Consider the following 15,832-nt stretch of genomic DNA (forward strand, 5'->3'; position numbering starts at 1 on the left):
GTGATGCCACTTTACAAACTTCTTTAGCTTTTATAAAATTCATCCCTTTCTGTCTCTGATTTCTGTGAAACATCTGCATAGGCCCCAGACTTGATGCTGCTACCCACTACCTGTTCGTTCAAAATGCTAAACACAAAATACTCTTTTGGTTATGATGTTGCTTGTAGTCCTTCTGTTCTTTGAGTTGCTTCACAGGCCCCCTCTAATGTTACAGATTTTTAAAGTTTAACTTGGCTTAATTTCAAGGAAATGCTTCCATGGGGAAGTTTTGACAGCGAACAGTGAGTTGTCAAATATCTTGACAGAGATACTCCAACTTCCAGATGCACAAATTTCTAGCAGCTCACATGAAGAAACATGTATACTTTATGAATAATTAACTTACAAAATGTATTCAATTATTCAGATATATTTTGCAAGAAAAGCACCTTGATGGAACAGGTGAATTTTAAATTTACATCAGAGGGTATAAGCTTCATTAAGGCGCTCTATACCTGATGTCATGCAGATTTTCAAAACCTTCCAAGTGTTACTGTGTAAGGTCTGTTGTAGAAAGCAGGCCTGTGAGAAATAGGCAGCAGTTCTATAAAGCTTCTTTGCTCAAACATTTGTAAAACTATTTTTATCCTCATTTGAATAAAAGATTGTAAAGTTTCTATTGCATCTATAAAAAAAGAGAAAAACCTCGTGCACTAAATTGGTTTAAAATATTCTGTAAAGCTTTTTATCATGCAGTTAAATTTCTGAAAGCATTTAATCATGGAAGTGATGAAGATTGTTAATGATATTGTATTAATAAGAGACTAATATTGGGCCACAGGGTCCACACTAAAAATCTCGGAGGGAAAAATCGGTCTTTTACCATCTATTGTGTTCTCCCATTTGTTGTTAACAGGCGTGCAAGAGAAGTTGGGAGTGATGAATAAAGGAGTGGTGTACGCTCTGTGGGACTACGAAGCCCAGAATAACGACGAGCTGTCATTCCATGAGGGCGACGCCATTACTATTCTAAGACGCAAGGATGACAATGAAACAGAGTGGTGGTGGGCCCGCCTCAACGATAAAGAAGGCTATGTGCCTAAAAATCTCCTTGGGGTAAGTTCTTTTTAAGTTACCTTCTGTTTTCTATTTTTTACTTCTCCTGAAGTAGGAGCACAAGATGGATCTTTGGTCAGAATCCCTCATCTGGATACACTGCTATGAAGTGCTGCAAAGCAGGTTATCCTTACTCTCTCCAGCCTCTGTGTCATCGTAAACAAAAAGGAGAGACTATGATTAGGAGATTAGGGCTGGTTTTTATTTGGCAAGTTAGTATGTTTCATGTATTCTATGCTTTAATAAGACTTTTTTTTTTTTTTTTTTTTTTTCCTCCCCTTGGCTAAAATATAGGGCCCCTACCTAAAGTGTGGTCACTCTGTTAGGCAGCTCTAAGCTTTGGCCCAGGAAGTTCTTTCGGAAGGTTTTTAATACCTGGCCCAAGATAAGCAATATCTAGCTATGTACAAATTTAAAACGGGAAAGAGCCTTGAAGACGACAGCTTTGGGCAAGTCATTTATGCTGCTCTCAGTCTAATGGAACACTGCTGTCATGAGACACCAGGCGGGTAAGGCTGTGAAGTAGAAAGATACAGAGGGCACAGTGTGTGAGAAAAGCTCATAGAGCAGGAAATAAGCTCTCACTAGGGCTCGACGGGGAATTCTTGTACTTGCATAACAGCATCCTTTGGTCTAGTCTGGGACCTTGAGCTAAATGAACCAAGTCATTTTCAGAGCAGTAATTTTGCTGCTTTTGGCAGGAAAAAGTCAGCCCTTGGCTTCCTGCTGCTTCTGGTTTAATTTTTCAGAAGGTACCCAAGAACATGCTGTAGCTTACAAAAACCTCACCCCTCAAAACACTTCATCACCCGGTTCTTGTGAAGAAGTACCCCTCAGTTAAAATTGAATTGATTTATATTTAACTTGCTATCAATCAGCCATGCAAAGCCTAATATTTTTATTCTGTTTTTACAGTTATATCCACGAATAAAACCTAGACAGCGAACCCTTGCTTGAATTCAGTAGCACAACAGTGCAATACCATGCTGGTAACTGGAAACTTAAAACATACACTGGAGCCATCACTTTTGATCATTTCACACAGAGGAAAAAAAACCAAACTATGCTATTTAGTTTTAATGGTGCTTTCTCTTGTTAAATGGACAGCATCCAAGGTTTTCAAGATCTGCAGTTTGTAAATGAGGATTGTTTTTATGTGACCCGCCACTGACGAGGAGAGCGATACCTCCACTACCTACAGTGTTGCGCCAACTATCGTCTAAAGCAGTGTTTTAAGCTAAAGTTCCGTGGTAGGAGCTTTCTTGTGTTAAATGTTCAGAGGTGTCATTTGCAGAGTGCAGATACGCTGTCCAGTTTGCTCCAACCCCACAGTAACTGTCCCACATCAGAATTTTGGATATTTTGTTTGATACCAGTGAATGTTGAGTTCTCATTACTGATCAACTCTTTGGGTTCTAGGACACAAGATCTTCACCCATTATGTGCATAATTAAGTAGTCACCAAAGCTTTATGAAGGCTAGGATTTTAAGTGGCAAGATGCTATACACTTAAATCCAAGTCTAAACAACCCCAACGAAAGCTTTACATAGTCTAGCATCTAGTATTATTTGCGTTTAGAATCAACCTAGAGAACTAACAAAACAACAGTATTTGTACACTTCTCAAAACCCCTCTACGGTATTTCACTTGATGGGTTTTTTCTCTTATTATTCAGCCTACAGCACCAGTGTTACCTCTACTAATGTAAAGGTTCCCCTACTAAACCACCTGAGCTTGTCCATCCTGGACAAAACAATTAGTACCAAACTTGCAGCAGCTTAAGGGATTTGTATGTCTGCATGGATGAAAGTGCAATAGTTGAAAAGGGTGAGAGTCCGGTGAGGGTTATACTGTGTAATTTAAAGTCTGCCTGAGTCAGTCTAGAAGAAAATATGAAGGACTGGATAGAAGTAGAAGGAGGGTAGGGTAGATGCTAAGTCAAGGAGAAGAAAGAAACAAGGCTTAGGAAGGATTTAAGAAAGGCAATAGCTTATTTGAGGACAGTTTCTGTGGTTCTTGGCAGCCTACATCTGTTGCCAAGGCAAGTTATGCAATAACCTATTCCACTACATTGTAGTTTCAAGGAGGAAAAAAAAAAGCACTTCACTGGAATTTTAATTGTACATGATTTTATATACCAAAAGTATATTTTGATCTTCCCATTATAAGTTTTAGCCATATTTCTTGTAATTTTCTCCCATTTAACAGTATGCAATTTGATTAATTCTTCATGTACAAGTTCTGTGTATAATTTATATATCCATTTCTGCAGTGCTGTAACTTGCTTTTACCACAGGTTAGCATTAACTGTATATATTGTGGTGAAAAGTGAAAGGGTATTATTGTTGAAGAATTTGCTACATGAATGTGATGATTTCAAGAGCCTATGATACACTAATTCAGAGAACATGTAAATGTGCACAATAAAGTACTGCTAAGGCATGCCTGCACTCTCCAGTATTTTTATAAAGGTAGCTGCAGTAGACATGCCTTTGGTTGTAGCCTACAAAAAAAAATTAATCCTAGCGTGCCATGCTCTAGCTGTTAACTCAAGTTTCCTCATTGTTTTACCAGCTGCACAGAAAGTGACTTGCCAAACAATTTTGGCACCTCCTTATGCTAGTACTCCAGTATTCCAACAACTGCAACAAATTAATACTTGTCTGCAAAAGCTCTCAAGGGTCCTCTACACACAAGCTGACAACCAAGCCTTGTGGGCCTGTTTACTCCATTTGTACCAGCGTAGGAGGTGGGAGGGCAGAAAGGCACTTGGCTCAGCACCCGCAGCCAAAGGACTCATCCTGACTGTTGAACCAATTATCAACACTTAGAACTAGAAAGTCAACATTTCAGAGAGTAGAGACCACCCTATCCATTACTGAAGAAGTTATATGCTGTGAAATTAAGTATCACCTCTTTTTTTTTAAATAAGTGAATTAATTTATTCATATTTGTACATTAAATTGTATACAATTTCAGATAGCGTTACAGTTAATCTTAACAAAAGCTAGTTACCAAAAGGAAAATACAAAACTAAAAATTATTCTGGAAGCTCATTTATTACAGAAGGAAAGTTTCAAGATCACGTTCATATAAGTCCAATTTGGTGAAATATTTAGATGTTTAAAATGAAATGTTTAAAAAAATCAAGTGACTTCTATAAAATCATATCTAAGGCAGATTTTATTGTACATTGATTTTAAACATTTGGATAGAGGGAAAAAACCTGAGATCTATACCCAAAAGCTATTCTCTGCAGAAGAGACATACACATTTGTTTGCTTGTTGTAGCAAACAGTATATATAATTGTTACTATAAAAGTTGTGCTGTACATTAGCTGTAGTGCAGGTCACTTTCATATTAAGTGCCAATAAAGGCTTAACAAAATATACAAAGTCTTAAAAGGTGAGGCTGTTTAAAGCATTAATTGTATACATATTGCACACTATAGTGAATACTCATGGTTCAAAAAAACACTCACATTGCATTTGCCGGTTCTTACATCATGAACCACACTGGAATGAGAAAGGGTCAAGAACAGCAAATGTTACCAGCTGTCAAATGAGCAAGAAGTGAGAGGCAGGTCTGTGGAGGCTGGTGGTTTCCCTCAAGCAGCCAACAGCTTGCTTCCTCACTGGTCCCGGGACTCATAAAGAAGTTTCGTTGCCTAATGAGAAGACAAAATGCCATTGTCTTAACTGAAGTTTCACTTGCAGCCACCTAATCCAAAAATTTCCTTTAAACCCAAGGCTTTAAATTATTCTTCTGCTATTTTCCTTAGTCTAAGGCACCTTACAGCATTCAGTAATTTTTTGACTATTCAAAGTCGCTTTAAGTGCAGAACCTGAGGTCACTGAAGATTTTACATCAACTTACATTGGTTTCTTCTTGGTCAGAAATGACCACTTCTGAGCAAAAATGCCTCTGAAAAAGTTAGAAGCAGCATTTCTGAGATTTTGGTCATCTGTCTGAACAGATGCAGTGAGCAATGTTACTCTGTTCTACATTCCTCCTGCCTCTTCTGCTTCCCCAGCAGCGTTCTGGGGAGGCGTTCCATTTGTCTCAAACCAGGGTATCAACACCCCCTGCAATGGGAACAGGCATGTGTTCTCTAGCAATGAGTCCTTTTACCTGCTGTTAACTGGGACTCTGCAATTCTCACTGGGCTGATCAGTTACTCACAACTTCTGTCGAAGGAGACAAATCAGTGGGGGGAGGGTGTTAAGCTTTTCCATAAAATACCAGTTCTCACCCCACTTGTAGGAGTTGCATCACTTGTGAAAGAGGAATTAGAACAGGTATAAGGAACTGTTAAATTGTACTTGCATGGCAATACAAAGTTTGGGTGCACTGGGCTGAACACAAGTTAAATGCTGGGGTTGGGGGTGGGGCTGGGGAGCTTAAGAACAGTGAGAAATCTGCAAACAAAGAGCCACACACTTCTGTTTGCAGACAGCTTATAAATTCCAGTTCCAGTTATCAATCAGATGAACAAAGTTCCAGAACTAGTTCTGGAGTGGTTTGGGTCTTTGTCTCTGATAACTTTGACTTATGAAGTAATAAACTTCAGTTTCATTAGCCCATACAGTGCTTAACAACAAAAGATGAAACAGCCTTCCATGGGGTCCAGCCCCTACCCCTGTTCCCGTTTTCAAAAGTCAACAACTTCTTTAAACCTTCATCAAGTTGTAAAAACAATTAGCTGAGTTCAGGTTCAAAAGAGTGTTTCCTAACGCACATTCTTCAGTGAGTAACAAAAACCTGGCGAAGTTGAAAGTCTGATCCCTACTTCTTTTCACCGAACGACATACACAGGAACTTGGGAAAGCCTTGGCAGTGCGTGTCGTACCCGAACGTAAAGCTGCAGTCACGTTCGTAACAACTGTCCATAGCTTCTGTTTTCTTAAGCGACAAGGCCCTAAAATCCCTAAATAAAAAATAGTAAGAAGAAAAGCAGCCTCCCAAGGCCTCATACTCTCTTAAGTGCTACTAAGTGCCCCACGTTAAGATTTTCTTCAGCTTTCTATAGTTTTTGCCTCCTTTGCTTACCTTGTGCATAGCCGCCAGCCAGCTTGCTGACAGCTTCTTGTTACAGCTGAAGTCTTCACCGGCTGTAAACTTCATCTGCGTTAGTTCCTCTGATCCTGGTACCTTATACTGCAGAATCATGCCTATGGCACGAGTATTACCACCTGGAAAAATAAATAAGATCTTGAACAGCAACAGGTTTCACCGACTGAGTAACACAACTTCTTCTAGCCGATAAGCGTGCTTGAAGAAAGCTACCTCATCGCGTACGTCAAAGTGCTAGCAACTGCCGTGTCGGAGGCAGTGACCACAAGTGTTCATGCCGGGCAGTGCAGTGTGCAGGCTCCGTATTGCTTCATTCTCTCCAGTGATATCTGAGGCAGAACTTGCACAAAGCTGCTAGCTACGCGCACGAAGAACAGCCTCATGTTTTAATATTACCACGTGTTAAGTCGCTGCCATAGTTTCATACTGTAGCCTGCAGCCTGTAAACGGAATTACCAGTGCCCAGTTAGACTGGTATCAAAGAGGGGATCCTTGCTCGGTCCAAAGCCTGGCACAGCAGTCAAACATCCCTCTACACCTGGGAAAGGGTGGAGGGTAGGGATGCTTATGCAAGGCTAGATGGCAACCTGCAACGTCATTTACTCTTGAGGGAAATCCACTCCAAAAGACATTGCTCTGACAGCAGCGTGACAGCAAGATGTTTGTATCTATCTCTTTTACTCTGGCTGCATAGAGATTAAAATAATCCAAAAGAAAAATACAGAAATGAAACAAAAGCTTTGTTTAGAAGAGCAGCACTGATGCTTTACATCATAGACTTTATTGGCGTTGCTCATTTCCTGAAGTAGTAGAGCATGAACTAAGCCCCAGGAACAGCTCCTCCAGACAGAGGAGGCCACTTTTTGCACGAGAGGGCTCCCGGAGGCGGTTACTGTAATATCCAAGAAGGCAAAGACAGGCAATCTCGGTGGAAGCAGCCTGATCAAAAGCCCACCTTCTAGAAGTAACTATTATCTCCTCTTCTAGGATAAATCGATATCCAACTTCTTCATCATTCACTCCCCTGCATCTACCCGGCCAGACTAACAGATTAAGGCCCTAGTTAGAGATAAACCAGTGGAAATCAAACACCTACAGCCCTGACCAGTTTTATTTATTCACACTGCCCATGCCTGGCATTCCAGGACATTACTGACTCAGGCAGAACACACCTGAAGCAAGGTGACAAGGTATTTATTTTAAAGAAGTATAAAAACAAGCCATTAATTAACAGTTTATTCAGTGCAAAATCTCACTGGCCAGCACGCCAGAAGTGTGTCATTCGTGTCTGGTGTACACAAGTCAGCACTGCTCTCCTGAAGATACATACTGTTTCTCATCTTCCCTCCCCTCTCCTAGCAAGGCAGCCTCAAATGTTTTAGTTCTCCTCTGAAAAGTTACAAAACATTCATTCTCAGTTTATTAAACGGACAGATGGGAAGGAACAGATACATGTCAGATTTTAACATAACCTGCTTAAAGTTAAACAGCTATAGATCAAGCAGAAAACCAGCACTGCAGAGGAAGAAAGGTGGGAGGGGGGGTCATGACAACATGCTTAGGTGCGTCATGCTCAAAGGTACTGGTGATACCTTCAGTAATGTGCTGGCTCTCCAGAAGGCTGGTGTAAGTGTGAATGTCTTTCTCTACCATCAAGGCGGCAGGCAGGCAGACAAAAAGATAGAGCAATCAGAAGAGTAGCGAACAAGGAATTATAGAAGCATTAATTAACTCAGCAACGCATCTGGTTGATTTGAATACCAAGATAAGTTTAGTAAAGCTAACATGCTGTACTGAACGTTGCACAGATAAGCTGTCCGATGAGAAAATTCCAGCAGTGACAGAGGTGTTGCTAAAGAATGACTATTAAAATTCCTGACCTTGTTTGTTCTCATTTCAGTGAAATCATATTCAAGTTCATCCTGAAATACTCTAAAATCTGGTAAGAGATGAGGCAGTAAGTAGCTGCCCTCTGATTCAGATGTTACCAGTTTCATTTGGCCACCCCTTCATCTTGAAGGAAATTAAGAAAGCATAGTTTAATTATTTAATCCCCCCACACTGTTTCACTCCCCTCACAATTGTTTGTACCAGTAAAAGAGAAATCCCAGCTGGATTCTGAAACACAAGCTGCCAAAGACTTAACAGTTCCTTCCTATGAGCTTTTGAATCAATAGATGTTTATATTTAGCCGAGAAAGGATCAGAACAGATGATGCCCACCTTTATTCAGCTTTATTGAGCAGCTCTCCCATATCAGAGCTCTAAGGTAATTTGTCAATCCTTAGGTTTTCCCCAAATCCCAGTAGCCACACAGACAGGGTTTCACATGCCGCACTCGATTCTGAGAGCAGCTGTAGCTAACACAGTTACACCTGAGTTACCAATAACCTAGAAATGCACTGTCTACCTCAAAGAATAGTTACAGCTTCATGCTTCTTTTTTTCTTAATACTTAATTTGTATTCAATGAAAAAATTTACCTCCAGGAGTAAATCCCTCTGTAAGTATCTGAACAGTTGAAATCTGTATAATTTCAATTTCATAGTGGCTGTCTCCATCCAGAACCAGATATCTACATAATAGAACAAAAAGGTTTTTTTAAAAAAAAACCTGTTTTTTCTACAATGTTCATTCCAAATCAAAGGAAAAAATAAACACAGTCTCTCAGTGACTGTTTAAATATTCTTTGCAGTGGGGAGGGAGAGAAATCAAGAAGGAAAAATTACTTTTCACTGAAGTTCTTCACTTAAAGGAAAAAAAAAACCAACACAAACCCTACAGTTTGCCAGCAGACCCTTTCGAAATATTAAAAGCATTTTTCCAAAGTTCTGGGGAAAAAAAGAGAACTCAGAGTCTAAAGTGTTCTGGCCAACGAAATTATGCCCCCCCCCCTCCTGCAATCCCCCTGTAAGCTGGCAAAAGCCCGGCATTCCAGTGGTGCTGAGAGGCATTACCAGTGCTGATCCACACTGCTAGTAAATTCAAACCAACTTACTCCAATAAAGTTGTACCTATCCTTTCAGTGCAATTACGCTCTCCAATATCCTCACAGCATGTTGTTCTCATATTTTGTTTAGGTTATTAGATAATAATATAGCTGTAAGAGCAACAAGTGCAATTTCTATCAATCTTTCTCACCTCTGATTGTTGGAAAGTCGACAAACCATGAGCTCAGATTTATCAGATGTTCCCAGAGTTACAAAGAATGTAGCACCTGGAAAGAAATGCAGAGTTTAGGAAGGAACATTCAAATACCAAAAAGAATAACTAATTTTTACTTACTGCATCTAATACCCTGAATTGGGTGAATTAAGAGACTAATTGAAATATTAAACTGATTAACATCAGTGGAACACTCAAGTATAAAAGGCTGATCTTTAATGATCATGTTCTGAATCACAGGACCTTTCACAATTGCTATGTAACTTCTCCCATATGTTGTAGAAATACTGATGATATCTAAAGGGAACCTTTTAAAAAAGAGAACAGATTTGGAGATGGCAAAAATGGGCAATTAAAGACCCTCTCTTGTCACCATAATACACACTATTGTTTCAGTATTCAAAAAAAAAAAAACAAAACCAAACCTGTCAGAAGAATCTAACAGCAGGATGTGACCTTCAGCTCTACGATTAATAAATAGCAAAGACACCTCTTTTTCATTACTGAAGGCTAGCTCAGTCTTACTTTGAGGTCAATGAACTTCAGCCTTCATGTTACGTTTCTTCCTGCTCAAAACAGCTCCTTTGACATCAGGAAAGTCATCCTAGCTACATTAGTGAAGTGATTCATAACTTAAGAAAGCAGACTACACACCTAACCACTTCATGTCCTCCACGCCTCACGCTCCCTGTATTACCTAATCCCAATACTGTTGGTTTGGGAAATGAAAAAAAATAACAACATACACTCCTGCCTTGCAATCCATCTCCATAATCAGAACCATGCAGTCTCAGAGAGCTTCACCTCGCTGCCTATTTCACAATTTTACACAATCTCACCAACCCCTCAGCATGGACCCCCAGGCTGCTGCTGAAGCAAGACAAGAGAGGCAACAGCGGCAAAACCGCAGTGGACATCACAGCCACCATCTCTCTGACCGAGACCTGTGGCTCTACGGTAAGTCAGGAACAGCTTCAGGCTTGAATTGCCTAACACGAATGCAAGCAGGACAAGCTTTTTAAAAAAAAAAAATACTTAGTTTAAAAGACATTATTTAAAACCTCATCTGTAGAGCAGAGTGAGGAATGATTTGTGTGTTACAGGGATGAGCATACTCCTTTCTGAACCTAGAATCTCCCTAGGAACATTCACGCTAATCAGACGTGGGGTTTAGCTTACTGATTATACGCGCTGGCGTCGTGCTGAGAGCCCATCAAAAGGGCTCTCAATCACAGAGTATTTTCTGTGAACAGTAACAATCACAGAATATTTTAAAAACTGAAGATTCAGCTTTCTTAATGTAATTGGAACACGAATTACTGTATTGCATGTAGCTGTAATGCTATGTAAAATTGCCCACTCACAATGATCTGCCATCAACCACAGCTGTAGGCCATAGACAAGATCAAAGCTCACAGATGAAGCCTGAAACAAGCACTCTATCGTGTTAGAAAACGTTAAAATATTCTCTATTGTTAAGTATTTTTCATCCTTATTTAATGTAATGGGAATCTGGTGAAAAGATGGATTACTTTAAGAAAAACGCCAACTGCACACAGATCTGTTCTCAGAGGTGTTAAAAATTCCTTTGTCTTTAATTAAACCACTCTTTATAAACATTGACTAGAAAGTGTAAACTTCTCTCTAACTAAACGGATAACACAGAATTATGAACTGGCAAACAAGAAGCATGGCAACAAAAAAATATTTAAAGGAGACAGAACAGCAGCTTGTTTGACAAGGGGCGTTGCTCTTGCCGTTTATCGCATTTGTTCAACACAGCATTTGCATAAACACAGATGAGATCAAGCCAGCATACATACGCATTCAGTCCTTACCGTTCATGAGCACTTTAAGCTGTTTGTCATAGAACTCTGTTTCTTTCTGCGAGACGAGGGCACATTCAGCACACTGGCGCACAGGGTCCACAAAGCACATGCGAGGCAGAGGCACTTTTTTACTGCAGCACTTGTCGCAGAAGCACTTCCCGCATCTTCGGCAGTGATGCTACGTGTGAGAGAACACTTTGTTTATTTATATACACAGGAAACTATTAGGGAACAATTTGATAAAGTTACTACGCTAAATATCGGCCTCCCCAAGAAACAGAACAGTTCCTCGGTGTGAAACATTCTAGTTGAGGGATAGGTAAAGGAAATTGCAGAAAGGGATCTCTGAAGACTGAACACAAAGGACTGAGTATAGTACAACCAGCACTGTAAGCCTTTGTTAGTGCTCTGTAAACGCGCTTCTACAGCAGACCAGACAAAACCCTGAAAGGGCTCCTCCAGCATCCACTAAATCCTTCACCTTACTGTCAATAAAAACATGAGAGGAGTGGTTTCTAGGTCCCCTTCCCACTTCCAAGCAAAGATCTTGGGAAACTTCAACTGGAGATCATATTCTTCTCCCTTAAAACTTATTCTCAAGTTTTTTCCCCATGGAAACTTAAAACCTAAAGCTATTTCTCTATCAGAAATATCAGGCAGCATAGTACAAATCCAATGAAGTAGCAAAATCAGAACTAGTACTGCAATGTGTTTCACAGCTACTGCATCTGCAGCCCGTGGCTTGTGCTCCAAATCACTGTTGGGGTGTGACGGTCCCAGCAGCTCTTCCTGATGCAAGTTCTCATGTCAGAACAAGTATTCCCAGGCAAGCAGGAACAGATCTGTGGCTCAAAGCAAGTTTGAACACTTTGATACAAGCGATACACTGCAGTTTTGCTCAGTGTTTGGCTTTCCTTCCCACTATTACGCAAAATTCTCCAGAGTACCTATTTCCCAGGGCTACCTCCACTTACTTCCCAAAGCTAACACAAGTAAAACACAGCAGCCTTATGAATTAGCGCTTCTCAATCAAAATGCTCTAACCAACCCACAACCATGCTCTTAATCCATCCAACTAAAGAGTAAAATAAGAACTAGGAGAAAGTACATTCCATGATTTAGGAGTGCTAGGATCACTAACTGACATCCTAGTGCTCTTCAGGCCTCCTGAAAATTTACACCTGTCTGGTATAACGTAGTACTACGCCTGGTTTACAATTTCTCCTTCCCTCTCCCTCCAAGCAGTAAATTAAAAAAAGATTGACTATGTCAATGCACTGTAAGTCACACTTCTGCATCTTTCGTCACGTTCACAAGCATGTGCTGAGGGCGTGTCAATGCAGTTACACAGAAGGATGATATTCCCTGCTAAAAATCACTGTTGGCCTTTTTTGGGAGGCTGCTTTCCTTCTCCATGCAGGCACCCCAATATTAGCATAATATTTCCCGATAGTAGTACACCAGCAGGCATTCCACAGTGACCTGCTTACTTACGTGATGAACGTAATTTAACTCTAATATTAGTGTTTTCTCTTCGTACAGAGAGCCTACTTACAGCTCACAGCAATCAAGGCGGTTTACACTTTCTACTTATCCAAAATTCGCTTTTCCATATCTGACATAAATCCTGTTTTGCTTTCAGAACTGAAGGAGAACCTGAGTTTTGGTCCTCCACATTTTAACAATACGGTTCTTTAACGTAAGATTAAAATCTATTACTCCTGAAAACATTTTTGCTTACATTTCCACAACTAATATTATCTCCCAAAACACAACCAAATTAGTTGATTTGGTTTCTGCATCAGTACTGATGTTAGCAGCGCACTCCAGCTTGACTTCCTCTCACTCTTCCTTTGAATGTAAATCCTGTGGGTACCCAGTAATTTGGAAAAAACCCTAACTATGTATTACACATTAAGCAACAACAACAAAAAGAAAAATCGAAAGAAACAGAATTAAAACAAAAAGGGCCTCTACTCGGAAAAGGCAGAACAGAAAGAAAAACCACTTTAAGGTACATCAGACTTTGCACGCTATTCTACTGAAATCTTCTACATTTTAAATCAAAAGAAGTCCATATTATTATTTTGCAACAGTTAATGCTTTACATTTTATTGATTTCTCTTACCTTTCTAGTTATGAAGTCAAATTTTGTATCACACTGCATACATCTTGGGCACTAGAAAACAGTACAAATTAAGATTAATCTACAAGATTTCTAAACCTTCAATCCTACCATATACAAAACCTAAGCTTTATATTATGCCCTAAAAAGAAACACCTCCAACACATTTCCATCCTTTATCTTTTCACCATGGATGGTTTTCATTTATTTTAATATCAGCATAGCAAAATAATGTCATCCCCATGTGTAAGACAAAAAAAGCTGCCAAACTCATTCGCCCTAAGGAAGACTGCATCTTGCCAGCAGTCAAAACTATATTTCAGAAGTACTTATAATGCTTAATTATGTTTGGCTATCCAGACAGTCATATATTTCAGACTTAACTGTTTTTATATAAGTTGTCATCCTTGCTGTATTATACTGTGATGCTCTGTTGACTCTCTAAGACATTGTTTACATATTTCAATTCTCTCAATACTTACACATTCTTGAAACATGCTAGGAGATACTTGGTTTTCTTCCAAGCCACTAAGACTTAATTTTTACTCCAGTTACAAAATGTCACTTCCTGAAATATCTCTTTCCTAAAACAAGCTTACACCCACACTCCTCCCAAAAGAAAAGCCAGAAAAAAAAAATTAAGAAGTTTCTCTCCTCAACTAAGTAGGGTTTAAGGGGTGACAGTTTTCATTTTCAAAACTAGCAGAAGTGACCAGTGATTGTTATGATAATTAAAATTTTCTATACAGAAAGTCACCTACCAAAGGGCTGATTCTCCACACTCAGATCACTAGATTTTCACCAAGATTTTACGTATTTTTATCCACCATATCAAAAACCACTCTCCAATGGCTTATAATGCAATTTTTGTTAGATTTATTTGCAAATATTAATGCAAGAAAACCACTCTCCAATGGCTTTTTTGTTAGATTTATTTGCAAATATTAATGCAAAATTATGGCTGACAGCTGACTCAAGAGAACACAGTTAGATCCTGTAGTGAGTTTTATAACCCTAGAAACCTAAACTCTTCAAACTGGGCTATCTCAAACTACAGCAGAATGTCATCCCAAAAGCATGCCCTAAGCTGAGCAGGTGCTATGTGCTAATAAGCACACAGTAATCACCTTTGCCTTTAATTAACACATTTCAATACTTAACCCTTTATCTTCTATAAATTCCTTCAGGTTACAACAGCTTTTACCATCTATGTTGGGGACTTTTGCTTCAGCAGATACCCAACCACTGTCACATATTCAATAACTATAGCCAAGAAAGTATTACAGCAACTAAATTAAAAATTCTCTAGAAACTTTTCATGTTCTTTCGAAGTACAAGACCGTTAATAATTTGCAACAGTTTATTTGAAGTGTTCTGACCTCTAAAGTTTAGCAAATTAGAGAGCAACTGCAGTCACTGTAATGGAACATAAATAGCTACCTGCAGTATTTATTGCAATAGGCTATCTGTTTCTAAATCCCACACAGAAGAGGACTGCAAGTGTTCCTGTAGCATTTCAAATAGCTGAAACTGAACCAAGGCATCCAACCACCTCTGCTCGCAATGGCTGTAGAAAAGCTTATTCTAACATTCACTGGCGAATAACCTTCAGCATAAAGCAACTTTAGCATTCCCCAGGTTTCACCTCCGTAACAAGTAATACCCTACAGCTAACACCACATTTTACTCTACACTGATCTTGATTTAGTGTTTTCATTTTTAACACCTGTAGCTTAATAGCTTGTCTGGGAGCAGGACCTGGCAAGAATTTTTGTATACTTTGAATTTGCCAAGAGTCTAACTCATTTTCTTAACAAAAACATGTTTTGTTTGGGGTTTTTTTTGTCAGAAATTAGGAAGTGGAAGCCACAAACTAGGGGAAAAAACGCTCTTCTAAATACCGTCCTAAATAGATTTCATACACAGTGTTATGCTAAACATACAAGTTGCTTTTCAGGAAGGAACAAACCTATCCTGTCTCCCATATCTAATACAAACTCTATAGAAAAATATTTCTGAATTCCAAACCTATCACGGTAACACTGCCTGATACACAGAGCGGTCATAAACAAACCACAAGTCAAATGGCATAGGATAGCAGGCTTCACAGAATGCGATTTTCCTACAGAAGTGTTCTAACACTAGTAGGGTTGATAATACTGCTGATTCAGGGCACTTCTGCTTTAGGTAACCAAAATCAAGTGAACCCATTGGCAAATATCAATTTCTGCTTTGCCTGGGAAGAGATCGCTATTGAAAAAATACCTTGAAAGGTAAATCCTTCCTACTCATCCATATGCTGACATAATCGGAGAGTGCATGAGTACTGAATTAAGCTTTGTATCTTCAAGGGGGGGGGTTATCACATTTACAGAAGAAGCAAGCATGATGTTTAAGTTACTTTTTGTGTCTTCAAGACACAGGCTTTTCAAAACTACTGCAAATCTGACTTTTTGGGAAAGTGGAAACAAAAAGATATGAAATAAGAAATTAAATTAAAATGCACATTATAAGAATATTCATGTCACATACAATCAACATACCA

General features: G+C 39.3%; 2 protein-coding genes across 5 annotated transcripts in view; one reads left to right on the forward strand and one right to left on the reverse strand.

Moving 5' to 3' along the window:
* Positions 1–2,151, forward strand: part of PPP1R13B (protein phosphatase 1 regulatory subunit 13B) — a 48,021-nt gene extending 45,870 nt beyond the window's left edge. For both annotated transcript variants that reach the window (XM_009643000.2, XM_035898474.1), the window contains 2 exons: positions 896–1,095; positions 2,011–2,151. In XM_009643000.2, coding sequence (XP_009641295.1) covers positions 896–1,095; positions 2,011–2,052 — 242 coding nt within the window. In that variant the 3' untranslated portion in view covers positions 2,053–2,151. The remainder of the gene's footprint in view (positions 1–895; positions 1,096–2,010) is intronic.
* On the reverse strand, positions 5–14,179 carry ZFYVE21 (zinc finger FYVE-type containing 21). 3 transcript variants are annotated; one of them, XR_004842546.1, is made up of 9 exons: positions 13,291–14,179; positions 11,172–11,340; positions 9,310–9,385; positions 8,652–8,743; positions 7,763–7,816; positions 6,147–6,289; positions 4,579–4,764; positions 1,116–1,241; positions 5–561 (listed from the first exon to the last, which is right to left on the reverse strand). XR_004842546.1 is itself a non-coding variant. In XM_035898477.1 (7 exons), the coding sequence occupies exons 1-7, from the start codon at positions 13,327–13,329 to the stop codon at positions 4,729–4,731; spliced, it is 609 nt and encodes a 202-aa protein (XP_035754370.1). In that variant the 5' UTR covers positions 13,330–13,335; the 3' UTR covers positions 4,067–4,728. The 3 variants fall into 3 exon arrangements, 2 of the variants coding, with proteins under 2 accessions (XP_035754370.1, XP_035754369.1); XM_035898477.1 differs by lacking the exons at positions 5–561; positions 1,116–1,241 and having other exon boundaries at positions 4,067–4,764; positions 13,291–13,335; XM_035898476.1 differs by lacking the exons at positions 5–561; positions 1,116–1,241; positions 7,763–7,816 and having other exon boundaries at positions 4,072–4,764.
* Between the last annotated feature and the right edge of the window lie 1,653 nt (positions 14,180–15,832).

The sequence above is a fragment of the Egretta garzetta genome, unplaced genomic scaffold (genome assembly GCF_000687185.1).
Source record: "Egretta garzetta isolate BGI_Z169 unplaced genomic scaffold, ASM68718v1 scaffold1007, whole genome shotgun sequence".
Taxonomy (NCBI): Eukaryota; Metazoa; Chordata; class Aves; order Pelecaniformes; family Ardeidae; genus Egretta; species Egretta garzetta.

What these genes read in the sequence shown, in the direction of transcription:
- ZFYVE21 (XM_035898477.1), bottom strand. Translation starts at nt 13,329, where the DNA reads ATGCAGTGTGATACAAAATTTGACTTCATAACTAGAAAG. An exon ending in AGAGGGATTTACTCCTGGAG is followed by an intron (nt 7,817 to 8,651) that starts GTAAATTTTTTC and finishes CCTTGATGGTAG; the next exon opens with AGAAAGACATTCACACTTAC. An exon ending in GGCTGGCGGCTATGCACAAG is followed by an intron (nt 4,765 to 6,146) that starts GTAAGCAAAGGA and finishes TCTTCTCATTAG; the next exon opens with GCAACGAAACTTCTTTATGA.